This window comes from Dasypus novemcinctus, chromosome 7, assembly GCF_030445035.2.
Source record: "Dasypus novemcinctus isolate mDasNov1 chromosome 7, mDasNov1.1.hap2, whole genome shotgun sequence".
Taxonomy (NCBI): domain Eukaryota; kingdom Metazoa; phylum Chordata; class Mammalia; order Cingulata; family Dasypodidae; genus Dasypus; species Dasypus novemcinctus.
In genome coordinates, this window is record NC_080679.1 from 41,638,356 (window position 1) to 41,666,227 (window position 27,872).

Below are 27,872 nucleotides of genomic sequence, written 5' to 3' on the forward strand. Positions count from 1 at the left end.
TCCTCCTTGAACACTTAAAGAAATCCTATGCTATAATAACAGCATAGACTTAAGCATATATTTTCTGAAGGCCTTATATGAGAAAAATCCAAAGTGAAAGCCCAAAAAATAAATGTTTTTAATTACCAAAAAGAATATATTCAACTATTTGCTCATGGTATTTTATAATATGCTTTTTATCAAAATCCATTTCAACTCTAGAAAAACAGTCACCAATCTGTAAACAACGATTAAATGAAGAAGAAGGAATGTCATTTTTCACCTTTTGGTTTATTTCCTGGATGTTTTACAAAGTGGCTTCTAACAATTCCAATTCCAATTATCCAATCAAATTCCTTTAATCAAACATTAAATTGCCTTATAAAAATGAAGTAACAAAGGAAAATGTTTAAAATTAATTAAGTGAAAAGTAGATCACATTTATTATGATGATAATATATAAAACTATATATGCATAAAGAAATAGAAAAAAATTTAAACAGTTGTAAAATATGGTTGGGTTAGTAGTACTTTTTCCTTTTAAAATTTCTTTTAGTATTGCTGTTATACTGCTTTTTAAGATAATTTACTTTCAGCTAGTATGAACACAGCTGCTAAGATTACTCTTACACATGTCTGTCTAAGGACATATTTTTATCTCTTGGAAGGGTGGAATTGCTGGGTCATAGGGTAAACATATGTTTAGTTCTATAAGAAACTGTAGACCTTTGCCAGTGTAGAACCAGTTTACACTCCCAACAATAATGTAAGAGAGTTCTGGTTGCTCCACATCCTCACCATCATTTCATGTTGTCAGTCTTTTATTTTAGTCATTGTGGTTGGTGTGCAGCAGAATCTCATTGTGATTTTAATTTGCATTTTCCTGATAATTTATAGAGTCAAGTACTTTTGAATATTCAGATATCATCATGAATTGTTAGTACAAATCTTCTTCCTATTTCTTTTATTGGGTTATTTTATTATTGATATTTATTATTAGGTTTAAAACTATTTTATATGGTAGTTTTGGGAAAGAGAAGTGGACACCATGAAATATAACGGATAAGACAGTAAACTTTTCCAAATTTTTTTGTTATATTAGAACAAGAGATAAATACAGTACAGCTTTCTTGGAAGTATTTAGGGACTCAGTTATTAACTGATGCATCTAAAAAACTCAAAAGCTATAGCAAGAGATGTGAATGATTTCTTCAAAGAACTCAAGATGCTATCTTTTTCATAGTTTGTGGCATATTACTCCCCATAGAAAGCATATATTTTTCACTAATGAATTAAGCTGAATATTACTGCTCTAAGGTTCTATTTAAGGAATCTTTTAACCCTTCTTAATATTGAGTCTTTTTTTTTTTTAACTGCTTATTTAGTACTGGTATACTATTTGAAAATATTGTTTGATTCTTCCTTAAATAAAAGTACATCAACAAATTTCTCTAAAAATAAAAAGATAATTTAGAGTTCAGCTATTTTACTTACTGTTGCCTACTTAGCATTTGCCTATCTTCATTTACAATATTCTTCTAACATGAATGGAAAATTTAGTTTGTCCCTGGGTCCATATTATGCTCAAAGTACTAATTAAGATAGGTAAATAAAGCACCTGGTTCATAACAAATGCTCAGTCCAGTTAATTTTTCTACTTTCAGTTCAATTAATAGTACAAGTTTTAGTCTCACTCCTTTTTTTCAGTGCAGGTTGCTCACAACAGCTCAAAGCCACATTATACTGTCTTTTTGGCTGTGCTGATTGCCTTTGACTTCTGTAGCAACAGTAGCTGCTTTGTTACCATATCTTCCTCCCTTTTCCTCCGTTTGAACCTTAATCACTAGTCTTGGTAACTTAGGAAAAAGGCATAGTCCTCACAAAGAAGAAAAACAAGGTCAACAGTATCAATTTGTTGACATTTCAAAAGCCTGTCCTTGAAAAGGGTATGCATTCCTCTCCAGGCTCTCTTCTCACAGCTACTAAACTACTCCTTGATGGTCACATCCTTAGGTATTACACACTCAGTAGAATTGTGCTTTTCAAGCAGTTGTCAATCAGGTAACATAACCACATAGGGAAAAAGTATATTTTATAGGTTAACAGTGCTTTTCATGGATTTGGAGAAAAAAATGATTATGGACATCTGCTTATCCAAGAGTCCACAAACACCAACTCTGAAAACTTTATAAACAACAAAGGGTCTTTAGATAACCTCTTTAAAGTTCAAATGGCAGCTCAATTTGAACTTAATTATAATGATTTCCCATAGGAAAGTGGCGTAGTATCATTTTTAAATGCTCATAGTATTACCTAAATTGTTCTATAGCTTTAACAAATTAGATATACAAATATATAACTGTTTTGACAGAATGGATGGGGTTAGGACACTCTTAAAGGTGAAAAGAATAACAAGAATATCTGAGAAGGGAAAGAGGGAGAGAAAAAGAATGAAAAAACTCATTATACTGAGTGAGAAGACTGTTCATCTTCCAGCTGTAGAAAGAACTTTTTCATAGTATATTCAAGGAAAAATTATGGATATGCCTGTAAAAATCATAAATGCACGGAAAAGAGAGCAGAAGGTTCTACATCAGAATCTTAATAGTAGTACCTTCAAGAACTGGGATTGTTGGTGACGATTTACCATTTTGTGTTTCTGTATTTCCTAGATTTTCTATAATAAAACTACATTACTTTTATTTTTAAAAAGTAGAATGTTTTTAAAACAACTATTTACAAATAAAGAACAAACAAGTTTTGAAATAGGGTCTATAAATAATGATAGAATTTATTTATAGAAAATAATGGAAATGCACAACTGTGTGCCAGATAAACTATGAGTTTTTCATTATTCCCGAACCTAGGTGCAGAATTAATTCTGCAATAAATTTTATTAGAACAACTGGTAGAAAAGCCCTTTCATTCCATAAAAAATATTTTGTGATGTTTTTAATAATCTTCTGAACTATCAAAAACAATGTACATCAAAATCAGTGGAAAAATACATTTTAAAAAATTTACAGAACTAACTTTACTGTCAATTAATGGGGAATGGATGTGGCTCAAGCAGTTGAGCGCCAGCTTCCCACATGGGAGGTCCTGGTTCAGTTCCCAGTGCCTCCTAGAAAACACACAAAAAAACAAGCAAAAATAAGTGAAAAAAAAACAACTTAGGGGAGTCGAAGTGGCTCAGTGGTTGAGTACCGGCTTCCCACATATGAGGGCCAGGGTTCATTTCCCTGCCCCTATACCTAACAAAAAAAAAAGCCAAAAGCCATTGATAACTTAACTTACAGTCATGTTATAAGCCATGAATGACAGTGAGGCTACTAAAATTTCAGTCATTAGATAAACACAAAGAGCTGAGTAAGAACAGCAATAAATGGATAACTTATTTCATACATTATTATTAATATAATTTCTATTTTTAAAAAATACACTAGAAAATTATTTGTATTAAATGCTTTAAGTTAGTGGTATAACAGTGGGTAAAATATGCTTAATTTACACAATCCCTTTTTCCATGACTAAAGGCCCTGACTCTGCTCAGCTACCCTGGATTTGTCTTGATCATCAGCTCTCACTTGCTTTAAAATTCTATTCTCATTTCATCTCATCTGATATTACTGACACTTGGTTTACAAATCAATTACCTGCTCTAATCTTCACCACCAGTTACCAACCCACTCAGAGTACCTGGGTTAAAAAAAGAATATGTTCTATATACACAAAACCACAGAAAAGGTGACATGGGAGGGAGATGAACTTAGCCATGTGCCTTTGTAGAAACAATATGATGCTACTGGTAACTAAGAATAGATCTCGCTTAAAATTTTGGAATTTTAATTGTTCCATAAATAATTTTCTTTTCAGAAATACAGTCTGTATTGAATTACATAACTTTTAGTTAACAAGTCATAACTAGATCTAAAATATTAGTTATTTAACCACAACCACAAAATAACTCAATTCAGAAACCATGGAATTCTTGAAAATAAGATTACAAATAAAATTCAGCAGTTAAACCCACTTGCAACAACTATCATTTTACCTCCTTTCCACTCTATGAGCACTTAGCATACTTCCTTTATTTGTTGTCTTCTGAAAAACATTCTTAACAATAATTCTTCATGAACAGTGTGACCAAAAATTTTTAAAAGACTGGACTAAAATATAATGCAATCAATAAAGTATTAAATATAAAACATACCAGTACTTAATATAATTTTAAAGGATATTTAAATTATTCTTAAAATACTTTTTGTTGCTTACTATAGAGAGGATGGACACTTTTCTAAAATTTATTAGTCATTTCTCCTGTAAAAGCTGTTAAATCATGACTTTTGACCATTTATCAGATGTTTTTCTTACCAGTTTGTATAACCTTATTATGGAATATGGATGTTACACCTTTCTGGAATATATTTTACAAATCTTTTCATCAATTTCTGTTTACATTTTCATTTTCAGATTTTTGGTTCCTGTGCCCTTATTTCTTAATCACAAGTTATTGTATTTAATATATGAAATTATAATAATGAATTAACAAATTTAGCAATTAAGTTTTCCCCACAAATGAGAATTAGTGGAAAAATATACAGCAACTAAGGTTTCCAGAAAAATGGAAGGACAAATATTAAATCTGGTTTGTCACAAAGAAAAAACTATTCAGACCTATTCAAAATTATGAACTTTGTGTAAGCATGAAATGAATACAGATGACAAGGAAGAAAAAAAATGAAAACAAGGTAGATTGCTCAACAAAATACTCAAACTCAATGAAAATGATTAAAAGACAAACTAATTTATAGCCAGAATATAAAAATAATAATCCAAGAAATATAAATTATGGGAAGTCCTTTTTCTTCACTATAGGGTGATGTATTAGAAGTATGAAAAAGAGCTAGATTATGTTTCTATTTTATGGATATTCAGCAGACATGGTTCCACCAATTTGTTTGAGATATTTTTCTTTTCAAAAATATTAATTTTAGAGTCATCTAAGAAAAGAAAACAAAAATAATGCCAAATTGAAAGCTAAAGCTTCTCATTAAAATTATCAATACATTGGTACAAAAAGTATAAATGTATTATCAAGCTTTAACAAAATCTGACATACAAAAATCAAAATTATAGAATAAAGTAGTAATAGTTGTTTATATTACAAAATTAGACTTGTTTATAAAAGGATTCAACAAAGGACCTTCTAAATGGTTAGTTCCCTCAGTCCATTTTAACAAAGCTAAATATAGAAAATTTTAATTTCTTTTTGAGACAGTGATCCAAACTTCTTCCCTTGACGATGTTACCAGTTCATACTTTGTTTCAATAATTTGTCCCTCCACAGGATGTAAGTACAATCTCCTCACCAACACACTGAGAAGTACTGTAGTCACCATATATGCAAACCTATTCAGGAAAAAAGTGGAAAAATCAGTAAAAATATTCCATAACAAGAGAATTTATACTTTAATTATACAGATTGTTCATTCTCATCAACCATGATCATTAAAATTCTGAGTACAGTATTTTGCATCTTTTCCTTTCAGAGTGCTTTCTCTAGCACCTCACCTCAACTGTGGGCATTTCTGTGTGCCCGAGAATCCAAGCAAGGAAAAAGTTTTCATAATTGATTCATCATCAAACCGGTCTGGATCAAACCTACAAAAAAGATTTGAATCTAATCACAACACAGCTCCACTGCTATTTTACGTATTGATGAAATAAAAACATGGGCATATAATAAAGTTTAAAAGTTAGTGAAAGTAGAAAATGTTGCCACAATATAATTAAATGTCACTTCTTATGTTCTCAAATTACTGAACATATATTTAGTCTCCTTCCATTTCTTGCTTTATTTCTAAGCAATCAAAGCAAAATACATTTCTCTGATACTAGAAAGGAAAAGATATTATAACATGGATTTACTTTATGAGATATAAGGTTATATAATACTAAATTATATAATAAATATTAAAATAAATTTAGGAATATCTAAAACACCTGCTATACAAGATCATCTGGTCAATGAGAACTTTTAAATTGCTGCTTCAATTAAAATAGATTCTTGAAATTGGAGGTTTCAACCTTAAAACTATATTTATCAATTACATTAAACCCAGACTTATTAAAAAGAGGGGGAAATTATGGGGTGAAGGATGTTTTTAATCTACAGAACTTCACTCAAAACCCTCAAGTGAAATCCACAAATAATAGTCAAATGGTTGAATACCAAAGACAAAGAGAATCCTGAGAGCAGCAAAAGACCAGCAACCCATCACATACAACGGAGCCTCAATGAAATCAAGTGCTGATTTGCCACCAGAAAACTATGAAGCAAGAAGACGGTGGGAAGGCATATTAAAAGCACTGAAAGAAAAAAAAACTGTCAACCAAGAATTCTATATCTGACAAAACTACACTTCAAAAATGAGAAGAAATTAGTGACATTCCCAAATAAAGAAAAGCTGAAAGAGTTCCTCACCCCTGGCCCAGCCCTGTAAGAAATGCTAAAGGGAGTACTTTAGATTGAACAGAAAGGACACTTCTCAATAAATTGAAGCTACAAGAAAAATTAAAATTGCTGGTAAGGTAACTACATGGGTAAGTATAAATGCCAGTACTACAGGATTTTGGTTTGAAACTCCACTTTCTACGTCATACATTATCTAAAATATATACACATAAAAAGTAATTACAGATGGTGATGGTAGTACAAAATTGTGAATATAATTAACAGCACTCAACTATATATCTGAGTGGTTAAAAGGGTAAATTTTTGGTTATGTATCTGTTACTAAAATATAAATTTTTAAAGAACAAACATAAGACTGTACAATACAATGAGCCCTATTGTAAACAGTGGACTCTAGTTAACAGTACAATTATAAAAACATTTTTTCATGAACTATAGCAAAGTAATAATAGGGTGTGATTGAAAACTCTGTATTTTATGCATGATTTTTCTGTAAACATATAACTTCTTTAATTAAAAAAAGTAATTCTAGATCTGTGGTATTGGACACTTAATACACAGAGAATACAATCTGTGCCAAAAACAACATAAAGGGGTTTAAGACAGAGGGATAAAAGAACATAATTTGGAGAAGTGGATGTGGCTCAAGTAACTGAGCTCCCGACTACCATATGGGACATCCAGAGTTCAGTTCCTGGTGCTTCCTACAGAAGACAAGCAAGACAGCAAGCTGATGTGACAGGCTGGCATGGCAAACTTCCTCCTTTTCAGGAGGAAAACACAACAAAGCAGGGTGCGGAGGTGGCCTCCTACCCACTTGGGCGGCCCTGGATTTGGTTCCCAGTGCCTTCTGAAAGGCAGATAGCAAGGGCAAACAATGAGAGGCTGGGGGAAATAAAGAAATCTTAAAAAAAAAAAAAAAACCAACATAATTTGTCCATACTATTGAAGTTAAGTTGATATAAAAGAGGCTGAGGGAAATAAATCTTAAAAAAAAAAAAAAAAAAACTAACATAATTTACCCATACTATTGAAGTTAAGTTGATATAAAATAAGAGAGAGTACAGATTTAGGATGTTAAATTTAAGCCCCATGGTAATCACAAAAGAAATACTTTACATACAAAAGGAAATGAGAAAGGACTCTAAATTGTTCATTAGAAAATATAAACTAAACACAAGGGTGGAAGAAATGAGGAACCAAAAGGTATAAGACTCAAACACCAAATAGCAAAATGGCAGAAGTAAATCCAGCCTTAATGGTAATTACTTTGTGTAATTGGATTAAACTTAAATCGAAAGGCAGAGATTGGCAGAATGTATAAAAAAGTATAGCCCAACTATATGCTGTTTAAAAGAGACTCACCTTAAATTCAAAGGCATGAATAGATTGAAAATGTAAGGATGGAAAAATATATACCACAGGAATAGTAACCAAAAAAGAGCTGAGGTGGCTATACTAACAGCAGATAAAACAGAGTCTAAGTCAAAAACTGTTACAAAGGACAATGAAGGACTTTGAACAATACATTAAAAGATGAATCGATTAAGAAGATACAAAAATATAAACACACATGCACCCAACAACAGAGCTCCTAAATATATGGAGCAAACATTAACAGAATTGAAGGAAGAAAAGACAGTTCTGCATTAACAGTAGACATTTATTTATTTATTTTTAAAGAGTTATTTATTTATTTCTCTCCCTTTCTCCCCCACCCCCCCAGTTGTCTGCTCTCAGTGTCCATTCGCTGTGTCTTCTTCTGTGACCACTTCTATCCTTATCAGTGGCACTGGGAATCTGTTTCTTTTTGTTGCGTCATCTTGTTGTGTCAGCTCTCTGTGTGTGTGCTGCCATTCCTGGGCAGGCTGCACTTTCTTTCACACTGGGTGGCTCTCCTTACAGGGTACACTCCTCGCGCATGGGGCACCCCTACGTGGGGGACACCCCTGCGTGGCACGGCATTCCTTGCGTGCATCAGTACTGCATATGGGCCAGCTCCACACAGGTCAAGGAGGCCCCAGGTTTGAGCTGCAGACCTCCCATGTGGTAGGCAGGGGCCCTATCCATTGGGCCAAGTCCACTTCCCAAAGGTAGACATTTAAATTGAATACTTTCAATAATGGATAGAACATCCAGATAGAAAATAAATAAGCAAATAGAGGACATGAACCAAACTATAAATCATCTAGACCTAAGAGACATATATAGGACACTTCATTCAACAATAGCAGAAAATACATTCTTTTCAAGTGTACATGGATAATTCTCCATGATAGAGTATATGTAAGCTCACAAAACAAGTATTCTATTTTAATTTTAAAGAAGCTTTAGATTACATAAAGGTTATACTGAAAATATAGGGAGATTCCCATATACCCCAGCCCCCAACTACAAAATAAGTCTTAATAATTTCAAAAAGACTGATGTCATACAAAGTATCTTCTCTGACCACAAAGTATTAAAAACAGAAATAACAGAAGAAAATATGAAAATTCAAAAACATATGGAAATTATACATTACTTTTACTACCAATGGGTCAAAGAAGAAATCACAAGGGAAATTAGAAAACACCTTGAAATGATTGAAAATAAAAATATTATATATCAAAATTTTATGGGATTTAACAAAGGCAGTTCTCAGAAGGAACTTTATAGCTACAAATGTTTACATTAAAAAAGAAGAAATATCTCCAATAAGTACCCTAAACTTACACCTGGAAAAACTAGAAAAAGAAAAGCAAACTAAAACTAAGTGAGCAGAAGGAAGAAAATAATATCAGAGCAGAGACAAATGAAATAGAGAACAGAAATATAGAATCAAGAAAACCTAATGTTAGCTTATTGTGATAATAAAATTAACAAAACTTTAGTTAGATTGACAAAAAGAAAGGAGTTGAATAACTAAAATCAGAAATTAAAGTGGGATCATTACTATTGACCTTACAAAATTAAAATGATTATTAGAGAATACTACAAACAACTGTACTGAAACTTATTAGATAACCTAGTTGAAATTGTCTAATTCCTAGGAAGACAAATGACCTAAGAAGAAATAGAAGACCTCAACAGATGAAGAACAAGTAAAGAGATTGAATTGGTAATCAAAACCTCCCAATAAAAGAAAAGTCTAGGACCAGCTGATTTCACTGGTGAATTTTACCAAACATTCAAAGAAGAGTTAACAACAGCCCTGCTCAAACTCTTCCAAAAAACTGAAGTGGAGGGAACACTTACTAACTCATTCTATAAGAAGAGCATCACCCTAACACCAAAGCCATAAAAGATATCACAAGAAAATTACAAACTAATATCCCTTATTCATGTAGATGCAAACTACTAGCAAGCCAAATCCAACAGCACATTCAAAGGATTATGCAACATGATCAAATGGGATTTATCCTGGGAATGCAACTGTGGTCCAACATAAGAAAATCAATTAAAGAAATATATCACATTAACAGAACAAAAGGAAAAAAACACTTGATCATCTCAACTGATGTGGAAAAGACATTTTGACAAAACATAGCACGCACTCTTTAAAAACACTAGAATTCCAGGAATAGAAGGAAACTTCCTCAACATGATAAAGGTTGTATATGAAAGACCCACAGCTAACATCATACTTAGTAGTGAAAGACTATAAGCTTTCCTCCTAAAGTCAAATATAAGACAAGAGTGCCCATGTTTACCACCACCATTTAACAGTACACAGGAAGTTTTAGCCAGAACAATTAAGCAAGAATAAGAAACAAAGGGCATCCAAATCAGAAAGGAAGAAATAAAACTATCTCTATTTGCAGAAAAAAAATGATACTACATATAGAAAATCCTGAAGAATCCAAAAGAAAGCTTCCAAAGGTAATAAACAAATTCAGCATAATTAAGGGGTACATGATCAACACACAAAAAAATCAGTACTACTACACACCAGCAATGAACAATCCAGAAAGGAAATTAAGAGAACAATTCCAGGGAAGTAGACTTGGCACAATGGATAGGGCGTCCAGCTTACCACATGGGAGGTCCACGGTTCAAGCCCCAGGCCTCCTTGACCCGTGTGGAGCTGGCTCATGTGCAGTGCTGATGCGCGCAAGGAGTGTCGTGCCCCGCAAGGGTGTCCTCCGCATAGGGGAGCCCACGCGCAAGGAGTGCGCCCCGTAAGGAGAACTGCCTAGCGCAAAAAAAAGTGCAGCCTGCCCAGGAATGGCGGCGCACACACAGAAAGCTGACACAACAAGATGACGCAACAAAAAGAAACAGATTCCTGGTGCCGCTGATAAGGATAGAAGTGGTCACAGAAGAGCACACAGTGAAAACGGGGGCGGGGAGAGAAATAAACAAAAAAAAAATCTTAAAAAAAAAAACAATTCCATTTACAGTAGAATCTGTGACAGTTTGAAGTTTTATAAATTCCAAAAAGAAAAAGATGGTGTTCTTGAACTAAACCATTCCTATGGGTGTCAAGCACTTTTGATTGGACCTATAAGTGAGGCATGACTCCGGTTGGGTTTCTTCCCTCTTATTGGAACTTTACATAAAAGGAGATAGAGAGAGAGAGATATAAAAGAGAAAGGAATTCACCATTTTTAACCCTGCCATGTGAGAGATGACTCGAGGATCACTAGTAGCTAAAGCTTAAGCATGAAGTCCCAAAGAGGCTGGGCCAACAGAGCAGCTCAAGGCTGAAGAGATGAGCCATATGACTGATAGCCCACAGCTGAACTCGGGATGAAAGGTGAGACTGGGAGTGGATGCCTGGACAGAGACAAGCCCCATGCCTGGCTGCCCACAGCTGAGCTCCAGGAAACGGCAGATTATGAAGAAGGGGCAGGGACCTCAGCATAGATCACCACCATCATCACCATGTGGCAGGACACCAGGATCATCAGTAGCTGACTTTGATGAGAAAGAATCTCTGATGGTGCTTTGTCTTGGACATTTTCAGCCTCAGAACCACAAGATTTTCCCCTAATAAAATTCCCATTATAGGGAAGCGAATATGGTTCAACCAGTTGGGCTCCCATCTACCATATAGGAGGTCCAGGGTTCAATGTCTGGGGCCTCCTGGTGAAGGCAAGCTGGCCCATGTGGCGAGCTGGTCCACGCAGTGTTGGCCTGCGTGGAGTGCTGACCTGCACAGAGTACTGCCCCACGCAGGAGTGCTAGCCCACACAGAAAGCTGGCGCAGCAAGATGACACAACAAAGAGACACAGAGAAGAGATAGTAAGAGATGCAGCAGATCAGGGAACTGAGGTAGCACAAGAGAACTATCGCCTCTCTCCCACTGTGGAAGGCTCCAGGATTGGTTCCCAGAGTCACCTAATGAGAATACAAGCAGACACAGAAGAACACACGGCAAACGGTCACAGAGAGCAGACAGTGGGGGGGGGGGGGGGGGGGGGAGGATAAATAAATAAATGAATCTTTAAAATAAAAATTCCCATTACAACAGCCAATCCATTTCTGATACTTTGCATTGGCACCCCTGTGGCAAATTAAGCATCAAAAACAATGAACTATCTAGGAATAAATTTAACCAATGATGTAAAATCCTTGATGGTGAAAACTGCAAGCATTACTGAAAGAAATTAAAATAGACCTAAATAAAAATGACATCCTGTGTTCATGTATTTAAAGACTTAAGATTGTGAAGATGTCAAAACCACACAAGGTATTATCCAAATTCAATACAATTCTCATCAAAATAGAAAAGTGAATCATTGAATTCATATGGAATGGCATGGGGCCCCCAACAGTCAAAATATTCTTGGAAAAGAAACAAAGTTGGGAGTTGGACTTGGCCCAGTGGTTAGGCCATCCGCCTACAACATGGGAGGTCCGCAGTTCAAACCCCAGGCCTCCTTGACGCATGTGGAGCTGGCCCATGCGCAGTGCTGATGCACGCAAGGAGTGCCATCCTGCGCACAAAGAGTGCGCCCCATAAGAAGAGCTGTCCAGCACGAAAGAAAGTGCAGCCTGCCCAAGAATGGTACTGCACACACGAAGAGCTGACACAAGACAACGCAATAAAAAGTCAGCTATGAAAAGGAATGGCATATGCTTCAACATGGATGGACCTTGAAAACATGATGCTAAGTCAAATAAGCCAGACACAAAAGTACTGATATGATATAGGATTCCACTGATAAAACACACCTAAAATAAGCAAATTCAGAGACAGAAAGTAGTTTAGGCATTACCAGGAGCTGGGGATGGGGAAATGGGGAGCTAATGCTGAATGGGTAAAGCAAATTGATGGTGGAGGGTATAAAAGTGTGTCTATTCTTCTTTCGCCCTCCCCTCAGAACCTATGGTAACTGCTAAGTTTCAATTTTTGAAGAACAAGGTTCATAGTTACATGTAATAATATTGAGGACTTGTGACATATTGCTCTGTTTTCTTTTATTAGGCACTGCCTATGCTCTGAGAGATTCTTGCCCCTCTAATTGAGACTACAGCAGGACTCCCCAGGATGAGGGTTTAAAATTTTCTTGTTTATTGTGTGGGTCTCCACCCACTGAGGTAACACATGACAAGATGAACACTTTCTTATTCCATAAAAGCATACCCCTGGTATGCCTATTCGACATAGCATCCCACCCATTTCACCCTGTACCAGTAATCCTCCCCTGCCATATTTGCCAAAAGAGTATCCCCACCATTGTAGTTTTAACCACAGACCTAAAAATCCCCAGAGTTCACCTCCTTCTTCCTCCAACCCTTCCCCCAGTTCCATGGATATATAGTCCAACCTAATGTCCTACCCTCCTCCCCCTCACATTCCTGCACCTTCAAATCCAATCACATCACTGCACCGCTATCACCCCCATCCACTGCCCAACTACCTCCTTCCGCCTTATCATAGATTTTACTCTTATTGAGCATCAACTTACAACCATCTCTTCCCTGTCTCCTGATAAAATAAATGGAACATAGACTAGATTAGATAAAACACAGGGCATTTTCAGTGCATTGGAATTGTTCTGCAAGATCTTGCAATGATGGATACAGGTCATTTTAAATTTTGTCAAACTGTAAGGGTAAAATGTAAACCATAACGTAACCAATTACCATGACTATTAGCAATACTTGATATTTGTACATCAATTGTAACAAATGTACCACACACATGTAAAATGTTATTAATAGGGGAGAGTGGGAGAATAGGAGGGGTTTGTGTATATAGGAATCCCCTATATTTTCTATGTGACTTTTCTGTACCCTAAAGCTTCTCTGAGATAAAGTGAAAAAAATAAGATACTGGGGGAACATATACAAGAAATTGTCTCTGTACCCAGAAGATAACAGACCTTACAGTGATGAAAGACACAATGAAAAAAATTTTATTTTTCAATACTTAATTTTTGTTTTTTGAATTTTGTTATTTTTAATTATTATTATTATTATTATTTTTTTGGCTTTGTTTTGGGGGAGGTTTTGGATTGCAGAAGGGTTACAACTGTGGCAGGGGAGGATCACTGGTGTCATGGGGTGTTGTGGGGGCGGTGTACCTGGGGCATGCCTCTATGGAATATGAATATGCTCAAGTGATCATGAGGCATTGTCTCGGTGGGTAGAGACCCACAGAATAACCAAAAGAATATTGAAGTCCCATCCTGGGAATTCCTGCTACATAGAGCAGCAAGAATCCTCTAAGTATATGGGTAGTACATAGTGAAGGAGGACAGACCGTTAAGCCAGGCCCTTGATATTGATGGTTGTATTTATGAACCTTTTCTTGTCAAATTGAAACATAACCTAGTATTATACACTGCCTAAGAGTTACCTCCTGAAAGCCTCCTTGTTACTCAAATGTGGCCTCTCTCTCAAACTCAGCATATAAATGCATTACCTTCCCCCAGCAAGGTACATGACTCCCAGGTATGAGCCTCCCTGGCACTGAGGGATTATTACCAAGCACTGACTAGTGATGAATCTGGAAAAAGATTTGACCAAAAGAGGAAAATATTAAATGTAAATGAATTTTTATGGCTGTATTAGTCAGCCAAAGGGGTGCTGATGCAAAGTACCAGAAATCTGTTGGCTTTTATAAAGGGTATTTATTTGGGGTAGAAGCTTATAGGCACCAGGCCATAAAAGGTGTGTCACTTCCCTCACCAAAGTCTGTTGCTATGTGTTGGAGCAAGATGGCTGCCAATGTCTGCAGGGGTTCAGGCTCCTTCTTCCTCTCTTGGCTCCATGGCCCAGCTTCTTCCACTATCAGCCGTAGGATGAGATAAGTCTCATCTCTCTCCTGGGGCTTGTTCCTCTCTGGTTTTTCCACAAGGTCAGCTGTAGACTATCAGGTTAGGGCTCATCTCTCATTCCGGGCTCCAAGATAAAATAAACTCCAACTTCTGCTCTGCTGTGTGGTTTTTTCTGTGAATTCCTGCCCACCAAGGGGGCAGGGATTCAACATCTTACTGATGTGACCCAATCAAAGCCTTAAGCATAGTTCAATCAAGTAAAAGTGAAAACTCTGAATCTAATATAATCTAATATGCCGAGGGACAGACCAGTTCACAAACATAATCCAATATTTATTTTCGGAATTCATAAACAGTATGACTGCTACAATGGCCAAGAGATTTCAAAGTGAGTCAGCAGGTAATTCCAGAGGTTATGCTTAGCATGTCTCAGCAGGATCTCATTGGCTGCCACAGTAAATAGTGCCTCAAAGAGTGGGGCTCCTGAGAGCTCTAGAGACATCTAGACACTATACGGAGGGCAGACAATCTCAGGAATTCAGCACTCTGTCAATGGGCCTTAATTTCGAATATATGTTCCCCAGTGTAACAGACTTAGACTCATTTATAATTTTCCTACATGTGGCTCTTCTGCCCCTTTTATTTGAACCTATAATTAGCACTATACTTGTTAAATATATGTCCCAGCGACTTAGATCTTTGGTCTGTTCATATGCTGGCTGAACCCTGAATGTCAACAGAGTTGCAACACCTACTCATCAGTTCACTGAACTTACCCAGGACAACTAACAAAAGGATGATGATGGACAATGCCCACGTCAGGAAGCAGAAAGTGTCTGCAACTGCAAGCAATACAATTCCATCCATCTGCCCCCTTTAATCTAAGCCCTCTCTCAATCAGAGACATGGTGGGCATCACCAACCCAAAATCCTCAAGATTAATGAACAAACATAAGGGTGGAAAGCAACTATGGACTAAAGTAGACTTATGATTATGGAAGAACTTGTATCACTGATATAAAGGCAGTGGCCATCAGAGGTCTGAGGGGAGGGAAAGGGAAGAATAGGTGTAACACGGGGGCATTTTGGGGACATTGGAATCATCCTACATGACACTGTAGTGACAGATATAGGCCATTATATATTTTGTCAAAACATATAAAATTGTGTGGGACAAAGTATAAACTATAACGTAAACTATAGTCCTTGGCTAGTACAATGCTTCAATATGGGTTCATCTATTATAACAAATGTACCACACTAATGAAAGATATAAATGTGGGAAAGTATGAGAGGGGGAGGGAATGTGATATATGGGAATCCCCTATATTTTTTATGTAACATTTACATAAGTAATCTAAAGCTTCTTTAAATATATATATATATATATTTAAAGGAGTATCTAATTATGAAAACAATAAAATTTTAAAACAAAATAAGATGAAAAAGTTTTAGTACTGGAAAGTGGTGATGATGGCACAACACTGTAACAGTAATTAATCCACTAACTTGTACACTAAAAAATGATTAGAAGTGGGTGTAGCTCAGTGGTTGAGCTCTTGCTTTACATGTGCAAAGTTCAAGGTTCAATTCCCAGCACCTTCTAAAAATAAAAAATATGTAAATAAACAAGTACATAAATAAAATACATACATAAAAAGGTTAAATTGGCAAGTTTTATATCACATATGTTAGTTACAACAATGCAAAAAAGGCTACAAAATACAAATGAAAAACAAAAGAAATAGCCCATTTATCGATGCGCATTAAGAACTTCCTCAAAAACAAATGCTTTTGGAGCTGATGTGGCTCACTGGTTAAGCACCAGTTTTCTACACATGAGGTCCACAGTTCAATCCCCAGTTCTAGTACCTCACCAGAAAAAAAAAAATGCTTTGAAAAGATCTAAATTTTCCTGTGAATAAAAATCATATAGGGGGATTTCATTTACTAAAAAAAAAGCAAGCAGCATGTGTAGACCTTTCATTTCTGGAATATTTACTATACAGTACATTTAAAAATTATGTCAAATTTAATATGAAAATTGAGACCCTACATGTTTATTTAATCCAGCCAGAGGGAGATCCAGCTGGCTCACACTTTATTGATCAGTCCAATCAAAGTGAGCTTATCAAGTAATCTGATCAAAAGACCCTCAACCCAATTTAATGCATTCAAAGGGTATCACACCCACGGGAATAGACTAGTTTAAAAACATAATCTTTCCTTTTTTGAGATTCACAAAATAATTTCAAACTGTCACAGACATTTATCCCAAAGAAATAAAACTTTATCTTCGCAAAAAACCTGTACACCAAAGTTCATAGCAGCTTCATTCATAATGACAAAATATTAATACTTGAAGCACCACAAATGCTCTTCAGCGGGTGAAAGGTTGAGCAAACTCTGGTACATCCATACAAGGGAATACGAGACATTAAAAAAAAAAGAACCTATAGTAAAAAAAAAAAGTCACCTTCAATTATGTAGAACAGATTAGTAGTCACCAGGAGACAGAGATAGTGGGCAGGGTTGGGGGATAGAATACAGAGGTGGTATCAGGGTATACCTTTGTCACAATGTCATAGTTCAACACTTGATTATGGTGAGGTCACACCAATCTATACACAGAGTAATATTACATAATTACTCACACACAAATGAATGCTGGTTAATATAACCTGGTGAAAATTCAGTAGGTCTGGAGTTAACAGTAAAGTGCTGTGGCAGTTTGATTTATGAACCCCAGAAAAGAGAAGGATATATTTGTAAACTGGTCTTTTCCTCTGGGTGTGATACCCTTTGATTATATTAAATTTAAAGGTTTTAAGTTTACTTAATTAAATCACTTTAGGACCTTTGATTCTACCACATCAATAAGGTGTGACTCAAGTTAAGTCCCCGCCTCCTGAGTGTGCTGATATAAATGGGCACTTACTCAAGAAGACACACACATTTCAGTCCTGCCATGTGACAGAAAGGAGAAGGCTCAAACAGCTATACCCCCGAGAAGAGAGAAGAGCCATTTGCCCGATAGTTTGCAGCCGAAGAGAACAGAGCAGCTGAGCAACTGAGAAGGCCCAAGAGACCAGACAGATATGGCCTGCCATCTTGATTCAACACATGGCAATTGACTTTGATGAGAAAGGAACCTTGAGTCTTTAGGGCCTTATAACTGTAAGCTCCGACCCCAAATACATACGCTTTATAAAATCCAACAGATTTCTGGTACTTTGCATCAGCACCCCTTTGGCTGACTAATACAAATTCCAATGTTATTTTTGCAGTTTTGAATTGTACTTTAGCTAGATAAGATGTCCCCATTACAAGAAGCTGAGTACAAGGTATACAGTACTCAACTATTTTTCTACATTATTTTGAGTCTATAATTATTTCAAGCTCAGTAATTAGACTTTACCATTCTGTGAACACATGATCACTAGAAGTTTGTATATTAACAAGAAAAGAAAGGCTACTGAGGCAAGGTAGTTAGGGAATAAAGAGACAGATCTGGAACCTGGCAGAAAAACTGCTGCCATTGAAATGTGCTGGAAGAAATTCAGAGAAATCCCATTCAGAATGAGATTTCCTCCAGAATCAAGAAGACCTGGATATTCTCCTGGGTCCTTATCATTGGGCCCTCCTAGGGGATTGATGGGTGAGGTAAGCAATCAAAACAGCAAAGAACTAGGATTCCTCCCCTGTCATTAGCAAAGGGACAGAATAATTAATGGTTCAAAAAGTAAGACAAAGACCAAACCAGCCCTGCTCTTACCAGTTTCCCCCCCTGTTCTGGCCTTCTCACATTCCCCCCTCCCTGGTCCGTAATGGGGAATTATAGTCTATAAATCAATCCTCTTTATCACTTTTTAGCCCCTTCCTCTCTACTTGGGACCCTTAATTTGTTATTTTCTCCCAATTTCTTCTCTCCATTCCTTAATAAATTCCTGGCCTAACTAACCTGGCTTGCTCTTGAAATTCATTTCTTATAGTTTAGCCAAGAAACTAGAAAAAATCTGGCAATATTATCATTACTGACCAAATCTGACCCAATTTTGCTCACTCTTTACTGGAATTGTTACTTATAATGACTTAACCTCCAAACTGTAAGGTTCTTAGAACATCAGAGAAGCAAAGTAGGAAAAATATAAGAACCATGTTGCTGTTAGTAGGCCAACTCTATTTCACAGCTTAAATAGGAGAGATTGGGAAGCGGACTTGGCCCAGTGGTTAGGGCGTCCGTCTACCACATGGGAGGTCCGCGGTTCAAACCCCGGGCTTCCTTGACCCGGTGGAGCTGGCCCATTGCAGTGCTGATGTGCGCAAGGAGTGCTGTACCATGCAGGGGTGTCCCCCGCATAGGGGAGCCCCATGCGCAAGGAGTGCGCCCCGTAAGGAGAGCCGCCCAGCGCGAAAGAAAGTGCAGCCTGCCCAGGAATGGCGCCACACACACACATAGAGCTAACACAAGATGACGCAACTAAACGAAACACAGATTCCCATGCCGCTGACAACAACAGAAGTGGACAAAACCAAGAACACGCAGCAAATGGACAGAGAGAACAGATAATTGGGGGAGGGGAAGGGGAGAGAAATAAAATTTTAAAAAATAGGAGAGATTTTAAACTTTGGAAGTAATTTTGAGTATAAAATACTATGTAATATGGGAAGTCTATCATTCTGCTTGTCATTTCTAAAATGAATCTTTACAAATTATTTTAACAATTATATTAACTATTATTTTAAACTATTAACTATTTGATGACAGAAATATCAAAATAAATACAAAAAAGTAATTTGATTCTATATTTCCAAGACCAATGAAAGACATCTCAGAGACAAAGAGAGTAATGATATATTTTAAAGTACACATATTTTAAAGGAAATAATAAACAAAATATATGAACTTTCATTTATTGGGAACTTTCTACTACCAACTCTGTATGTCTGTGTGCACGTGTGCAAGTTCCTGAATGTGTGTATAATATTAGGAAGAATGTAAATTCTAAGGAAATGCAAAATAATTTCTACATCAGGCATTGATAATAACTCACTGATTAGGGTTCTTTCATCAAGGATTTAACTGTCACAAATTCTTACCAACAAACTCTTCCCCAATACCCAAACTCCAGACTCACATTTTTTTTTAAAGATTTTATTTCTCTCCCCTTCCTCTCCCCTGCCCCAGTTGTCTGTTCTCTGTGTCCATTTGCTGCATGTTCTTCTTTTTGTCCGCTTCTGTTGTTGTCAGTGGCATGGGAATCTGTATTTCTTTTTGTTGTGTCATCTTGTTGTGTCAGCTCTCCGTGTGGGCGGTGCCATTCCTGGGTAGGCTGCACTTTCTTTCGTGCTGGCCGGCTCTCCCTACGGGGCGCACTCCTTGCATGTGGGGCTCCCCTACGTGGGGGACACCCTGTGTGGCATGGCACTCCTTGCAAGCATCAGCACTGCACATAGGCCAGCTCCACACGGGTCAAGGAGGCCCGGGGTTTGAACTGCAGACCTCCCATGTAGTAGGCGGATGCCCTAACCACTGGACCAAGTCCGTTTCCCAAACCATGTAAATTTAATAGCCTTGGGCCCCTCCCTGCCTGGTCTTCCTCCCTCACCCACTTCCTGAAGCTAGACAACTGGAAGTCATTTCAGCTTTTGCCCCTCCTTTCCATACAAAAACAATGTACTTTGTCTCAAGTCTATCTCCTTGCTTCTCAAGAGCTATCATCACTATGTTAAGGCAGGGTTTTACAGTCCCTTAAATAAAAATATCCAGCCTCTGAGTCTATCCATATTCCTGACTTCATTCATTCATTCATTCAAAACAAAACAGCTTTTACTATAAAAGCATGTCTTCATTCCTTCCCCTCTCAAATTATTCCTCAAACTATATCATAAGAATGATGTACTTTTCTAAACGTTAAATTTGATCTTATCTCTCTTTTAAGACCCTTCAATGACTCCCCACTGTCTAAAATAATACTTCCCAAAATGTGATTACAGAACATTCTATCAATAGATGTTACTATTGATCAGGTGTATTGGAGAAACTCTGAACTAACTGAGAGCATTCAATATGCAAATGAGCACTATGAATGCACAGGAGGAGGTCATGTAGTATGTAGTGTTTCCTGGCTTCATTTATCCCATGAACCTTTCTTCACTGTGGATCTCATGACGCTAGTATTCCACAGAAAACTCTTTGGAAAATGCTGGCTTATAGGATGAATTCTAACCTTCCGTGATTTAACTCAGCAACTTTAAAAAACAGCTTTATTGAAATGCATTTCACTTACCATAAAATTTACCCATTCACAGTAAATAGTTCATTTGTTTGGCAATTTTTAGTATATTCACAGAGTTGTGCAACTATTACCACAATGTAATTTTAGATCACGTTCAACACCCTAAAAAGAAACCCTGGACCCATTAGCAGTCACTCCCCATTCTCACCTTCCCCTTCCTTCTCCTTAGCTCTAGGCAACCACTAATAAACTTTCAATCTCTAGGGTTTTGCCTATTCTGGATATTTCACATAAATGGAATCATTGTCTCTGGCTTCTTAAATTTAGCTGTAGCATGTACAAATACTTCATTACTTTGTTTGCTGAATAATATTCCACTGTATGGATATGCCATGTTTTCTTTTTTTTTTTTTATTGACTTTGTAATAATATTACATTAAAAATATATATGTGAGGTCCCATTCAACCCCACCCCCCCACCCCCCCCTCTCCCCCCCCCAACAACACTCGTTCCCATCATCATGACACATCCATTGGATTTGGTAAGTACATCTTTGGGCACCTCTGCACCTCATATACATTGGTTCACATCATGGCCCATACTCTCCTCTATTCCATCAAGTGGGCCCTGTGAGGATTTACAATGTCCGGTGATTACCTCTGAAGCACCATCCAGGGCAGCTCCATGTCCCGAAGACGCCTCCACCTCTCATCTCTTCCTGCCTTTCCCCATACCCTTTGTCCATTATGTCCACTTTTCCCAATCCAATGCCACCTCTTCTATGTGGACATTGGATTGGTTGTGTCCATTGCACCTCTATGTCAAGAGGAGGGTCAGATTCCACCTGGATGCTGGATGCAATCCTCCCATTTTCAGTTGTAATCACTCTAGGCTCCATGGTGTGGTGGTTGTCCTTCTTCAACTCCATCTTAGCTGAGTGTGGTAAGTCCAATAAATCAGATTGTAGGTGCTGGAGTCTGTTGAGGCTCAGGATCTGGCTATCACATTGTCGGTCCAGAGATTCAAATCCCCTAAATATATCTTAAACCTCAACATTAACTGCACCTCCAGCACATTAGCATGAAAATCTTATGAAGGGAGATCCCATCTGAGTCCAGATTCATCACACATAAACACCATTTCCAAAGAGGGGCCATCTGCCCTGGTAGTTAACCCCATCGGCCATGACCATAACTCCCATGGGTCTCTTTAGCCCTCAAAGGAACCAATATCTGGGGGTTGTATCTGCTTTATCTGTCTCTCTGACTCTGCTCAGTTGTGCATGAGGGCAAACCTTCTGCCAGCCTCCAGACTCTTTTTTAGAAACTCGTAGCCATATAAACTCATTTCTCCTTTCCATTTCCCCCTTACTTTAGGTCAAACAGCATTTTAAAGTCATGGTATTTTATGTAGACATGGATCTTCTGCTGATCCGCATTGAACCTTCCGTATAAGGTCATTTTCCAGTTGCATCATCAGTTGGTAGTTGATAGTGGTCCCTCGTTGCCAGGGAGGCTCATCCCCGGGTGTCATGTCCCGCGCTGGGGGGAAGGCATTGCATTTACATGCTGAGTTTGGCTTCGAGACTGGCCACATTTGAGTAACATGAAGGCTAACAGAAGGAAATTCCCAGGCACAAAGTTGCTCTAGGCCTTGTTCTTATTTTGGGTTTATCAGCTCACAAGCATAGTCATTAGCATCTGGGGCTCACTGTTGAACCCTCACTCCTTCCCGGTCCCCACCACTGTACCTGGGAGACTGTCGCTGCTCCCCTAGGGACCACGACAGAGCACCACTGGCCAGGAACCCAGTACCCCCCCTACTGTGGTTTTTAATTGTTGCCACTATGAGTATATCCAAACATTACCATGCACCCTGGACATATGTTCTGTACAGCTCCCTGTCAGTCATATATCACCTGTCATTGGTATCCCATACCAGTATCCCTCCATTGCCATTGTTGAAACACTCTGTGATCCAGAACTCCCCGAAATTTGAAGCCCAATATAATGTGCCATGTTTTCTTTATCCATGTATCATTTAGGCTGTTTTCCTACTTTATGGCTATTATGAATAAAGCAGCTATAAAGAAGATTTTATATGGATACATATTTTTAATTTTATATACCTAGGAATGGAACTGTTGGGTCATATGGTAATTATATATTTAACTTTTTAAGGAACTGCCAAACTGTATTCCAAAGTGGCTGTACCATTTTACAACCCTACAGTGTATGAGGGTTCCAATTTCTCTACATATTCCTCAACACTTGTTATCGCCTGTCTTTTTCTTTGTAGTCATCTTAGTAGCTGTGAAGTGGTACTTAATTGCAGTTTTGATTTGCAATTCTCTAATATCAATGATGTTAAGGATCTTTTTATGTGTTTATTGGTCATTTGTATAGTTCCTTTAGAACAATGTCTATTCAATAGTTTGCCCATTTTTTAATGGGATATTTGTTTTTTAATGTTGAGTTATAAGAGTTCTTTATCAATTTGGAAACAAGTACCTCACGAGAAAACAATCTGCAAATATTTTCTCCCATTTTATGGTAAGCCAACAATATGTTAACATTCAGGAATTGGTTTTAATTAAATAAACGTGAAAATTTTAAAGAAATATAAAATAGAGATAATTTTAAATTGTCATAAGAACATCACTATCACTCAAGCTTTGCTGGATTAAAAAAAGGATGGAGTTAAAGCAACTTTAGCAAGAATTTGTACGTGAGAATATTTCATGCATGTGAACATAATCATGACAATTAACCCATGCCTTACCATCCATCTTCATCTCCTGCCACTGTCACTCTTCTCCCTTCACTTAACGCTCTACTAATATTAAACCATGCAGTTCCCTGAATTAAAAGTTTCAAACCTTCTTGCCATTTCCTATGCTCTTCCCTCATCCTAGAATGCTATCCTCAGTCTTTCCCAACTTGTTCACCTCATAAACATTACTCATCCTTCAAAGCTCTGTTTAGGAGAATAATTTTTCCCTGACGCTCCTCTTCTCTTCTCCCTTGCCCCATCTGACAGCTAATATCTTCCTCTTCTACTGCTTCTATATTCTGAATGTTTTGCTCGATGGCGTCTATAACTAACATTTGTAATAATGTAATACTGTTATTTTTCTACTACTAGCCTGTACTCTTCCTGAGAGCAGAAAATACATAATACATATTTCACTTTTGTAATCCCAGCCCCTAATTTTACAGAGGTTAAGAAATTGGTATATGAGAATGTGTTCAATAATTATGGCAATAAACTCTATAATATTAATAACAGCAGCTACAGACATTTATTGATTACTATGTGCTAGGCAGTATGCTATGTACTTTATGTACATCATGTCATCTGATCCTTAAAAAACTCTATGAAGTAGATTCTACCATTACATCCGATTAATTGACATATGGAGAGATTAAGTTATTTAATCTCACAGCTATTTTATGGTAGAGGTAGGACTTGAACATCTATCCTGTGATCTGAATTCAGAAACTGATCTTCTAACCAATAGAAATAATCTTCCTAAATTAATGAAATTTGGAATACTATGAAAGCCATTAAAATGACCAGCTGAGTCTTATGCACCAAAAATTATGCACTTAGGGAAGCAGATGTGGCTCAAGCAACTGGGCTCCCATCTACCATAGAGAAGGTTTACTAGTACTTCATCATTGTCACCAACCTTGCTCTCCCTGGGATTTACACAGCTCTGTTACCCCCAATCAAGTCATACATAACCCTCTGTCAGAGCAATAAATCCTAGGCAGATTTTACTACAAAAGAGGGAAAGAGCAGCAGCTTTATTCTTAACTTTTCCCCTTTCTTGCCATAGACATACATAATACACATACAGAAACACAAGACTAGTTTCTAAATTCTGATGAAGAACTGAATTGTACAAGAGAGAGGGCAACAGAAGGAAAAAGGAAACCGTATGAGTGACACTCACTTAACAACAAATGAATTCCAAAATTCCATTGAAATTAGAGAAGAGATAGAAATCTGGTAATTACACAGAACTTAAGATAGGCGTGAAATAGGAAAGGCAAAGAAAAGCAGATAACATACTTATGGAAGAGAAAAAGTGCTAACCTGAAGATACATGAGGAAATGCCAGGGCTTTCTTTTGTTATACCACTGTCACACATTTAATTTTCTCCTCAAACTTAAATAAGGAATGCAAAACATGCAAACACATAAAAATCAATAATCACAAAGACAATGAGAATATTTCATACTTGTATGGTGATGGCCAAGTTTTGGGATCCTGAAGAACCACACCAAGAGCATAAAGGACAAGGGTCTGGAAAAAAAAAGTCAGCATAGTTAGTTGAGGCCTAATGAGACAAAATGATTACCCTAAATGCTCTTTTCAACTATGAGGAGGTGGACTTGGCCCAATGGATAGGGCGTCCGCCTACCACATGGGAGGTCCGTGGTTCAAACTCCAGGCCTCCTTGACCCATGTGGAGCTGGCCCATGCACAGTGCTGATGCGTGCAAGGAGTGCCGTGCCACGCAGGGGTGTCCCCCGTGTAGGGGAGTCAAATGTGCAAGGAGTACACCCCATAAGGAGAGCCGCCCAGCGCGAAAGAAAGTGCAACCTGCCCAAGAATGGCACTGCACACACGAGAGCTGACACAGCAAGATGATGCAACAAAAAGAAACACAGATTCCCAGTGCTGCTGATAAGGATAGAAGCAGTCACAGAAGAACACACAGTGAATGGACACAGAGAGCAGACAATGGGGGAGGGTGTGGAAATAAATTTTTTTTTAAATCTAAAAAAAAAAATAAAATAAAATAGACTATGAATATAAAATAAAAGTATAAAAGAAAACATAGGCCATTATTTCAGTTTTCTTATAGTAGGGAAAGTCTACCTAAGCATGTCACAAAACATAGAAGCAGACATAAATTTCTCAAATTACATGAATATTTGCAACCTGCATCCCATAAAAAATTTAAATAAATACAATGTTAAAAGTAAAATGCTTAAAAATAAAACACCATTAGCAACAGTAAATGACAAACACCACATGGGAATATATATTTGCCATGTAACTGATGGATTAATACTCCTAACATTCAAAAAGACATAAACTCACTAGAAAGATGAGTGAAAAGACACAGAGAATCCACAAAAGAAGGAATATAAACTACAAATACATGTATGAAAAGTTGCTCAGTTTCTTCAATGATCAGCAAAAAGCAAATTAAAACAATAAGATCATTTTTTCCATAAGAGTCAAAAAAGATGTAAAAGATTCATAAATCCAGAGGAAATATGGATTTGGAGGGAAATGGCAGTCTTATACATTGTTGCTGAAAGTACAAACAGCCTTTTGAATAGCAGTTTTAAATTTTAACATCTACATGCAATTTGACCCCAAAAGTCCAGTTTTAAGAATCTACCCAGTGCCTGTACAGTATATATTTGTAATATTAAAAAAATTAATTTCAGTCTAAATTTCCATCATGGGGACTCCTTAATTCATGATACATTCATACAATGGAATACTATATGGCCATTAAAATAATGACTCAGATCTATATCAAGTGTTAGTTGTACTAACAGCTGTGTTACACCATTTAAAGAACAATGTATGAAGAGTAACCTTTCACACATATACATTTAATTTGTAAAATGCATACATATATATGTATACACATACAAAAATACACATACACAGTAAAAGGTCTATAAAAATACACACCACTCATGTGGAGCTGGCCCATGCACAGTGTTGATGTGTGCAAGGAGTGCTGTGCCACGCAGGGGTATCCCCCGCGTAGGGGAGCCCCACGCGCAAGGAGTGCGCCCCGCAAGGAATTCACCCCATAAGGAGAGCCACCCAGTGCGAAAGAAAGTGCAGCCTGCCCAGGAATGGCGCCGCCCACACGGAGAGCTGACACAAGATGACGCAACAAAAAGAAACACAGATTCCCGTGCTGCTGACAACAACAGAAGCGGACAAAGAAGACACAGCAAACAGACACAGAGAACAGACAACCGGGGTGGAGGGGAGAGGAGAGAAATAAATAAATAAATCTAAAAAAAAGAAAATACACACCAAATTTTTAACAGTGGTACCCCTGTAGAAGGGTGACTTTCTTTTCACATTGTTTGAACTTTAAAATGAGCATATGTAATTTTTAAATTTTTAATGATTGTGCATTTGATTTTATAACAGGTAACATTTATTGGGTGCTTTAAACAATAAAATTTAAAATACACACTAAAAATTACTGAGAAGAATAACTGAATGAGTTAAATATACTGAATATTATATTACCTACCTCCCTAGGAATAATAAACTCATCAATCTTTCCTTCAATATCTTGAAGCCAGGCAGAAATTGGGGTTAGTTTGGCAGTCCGAACAGTTTCACAAAGCACTTGATGGCAATATCTGTTAAAAAAAAAAAAAAATCTTTGAAGATGTTTACTTTGGAAGAGACAGTTTGAAATGTTCATACATTTAATAAGTAGAATTCGACAATTTCTATAACCTTTCTATTTTAACATAAATACCCATAAAAGTAGAAGAAAACTAAGAATATTTTTTAGTAGAAATTTTTCTTTTTAACATGACACAATGACAGAATACATTAACAAAAAATACAAATAATCTAACTACAGAAATAGAGTTTTAAAATATTCCAAACATCGAAAGTAAAACTAAGACAACTAGGAAAAAAATATTTATAGTAAAATTATCTTTAATGTATTAAAAAAAAAGCTCTCCAAAAATCACCATTAAAAGGATCTCAAACAGATACTTGTATACAAATATTTATAGCCGCATTATTCACAATAGCCAAAAGGTGGAAAACACTGAAGTATCCATCAACAAATGAATATAAAAACAAAATGTGGTACAAACATACAATGGCATATTATTCAACCATAAGAAAGAATGAAATTATGATACTTGCTACAACACAAAGGAACCT

At 36.9% G+C, this 27,872-nt stretch overlaps 1 protein-coding gene across 1 annotated transcript in view; it reads right to left on the reverse strand.

Moving 5' to 3' along the window:
- Positions 1-251: 251 nt before the first annotated feature.
- Positions 252-27,872, reverse strand: part of CYP20A1 (cytochrome P450 family 20 subfamily A member 1) — a 108,103-nt gene continuing 80,482 nt past the window's right edge. Inside the window, exons 10-13 of the mRNA XM_004453601.5 lie at positions 27,217-27,328; positions 25,156-25,220; positions 5,554-5,643; positions 252-5,391 (exon numbers count right to left, since the gene is read on the reverse strand). Coding sequence (XP_004453658.1) covers positions 5,241-5,391; positions 5,554-5,643; positions 25,156-25,220; positions 27,217-27,328 — 418 coding nt within the window. The 3' untranslated portion in view covers positions 252-5,240. The remainder of the gene's footprint in view (positions 5,392-5,553; positions 5,644-25,155; positions 25,221-27,216; positions 27,329-27,872) is intronic.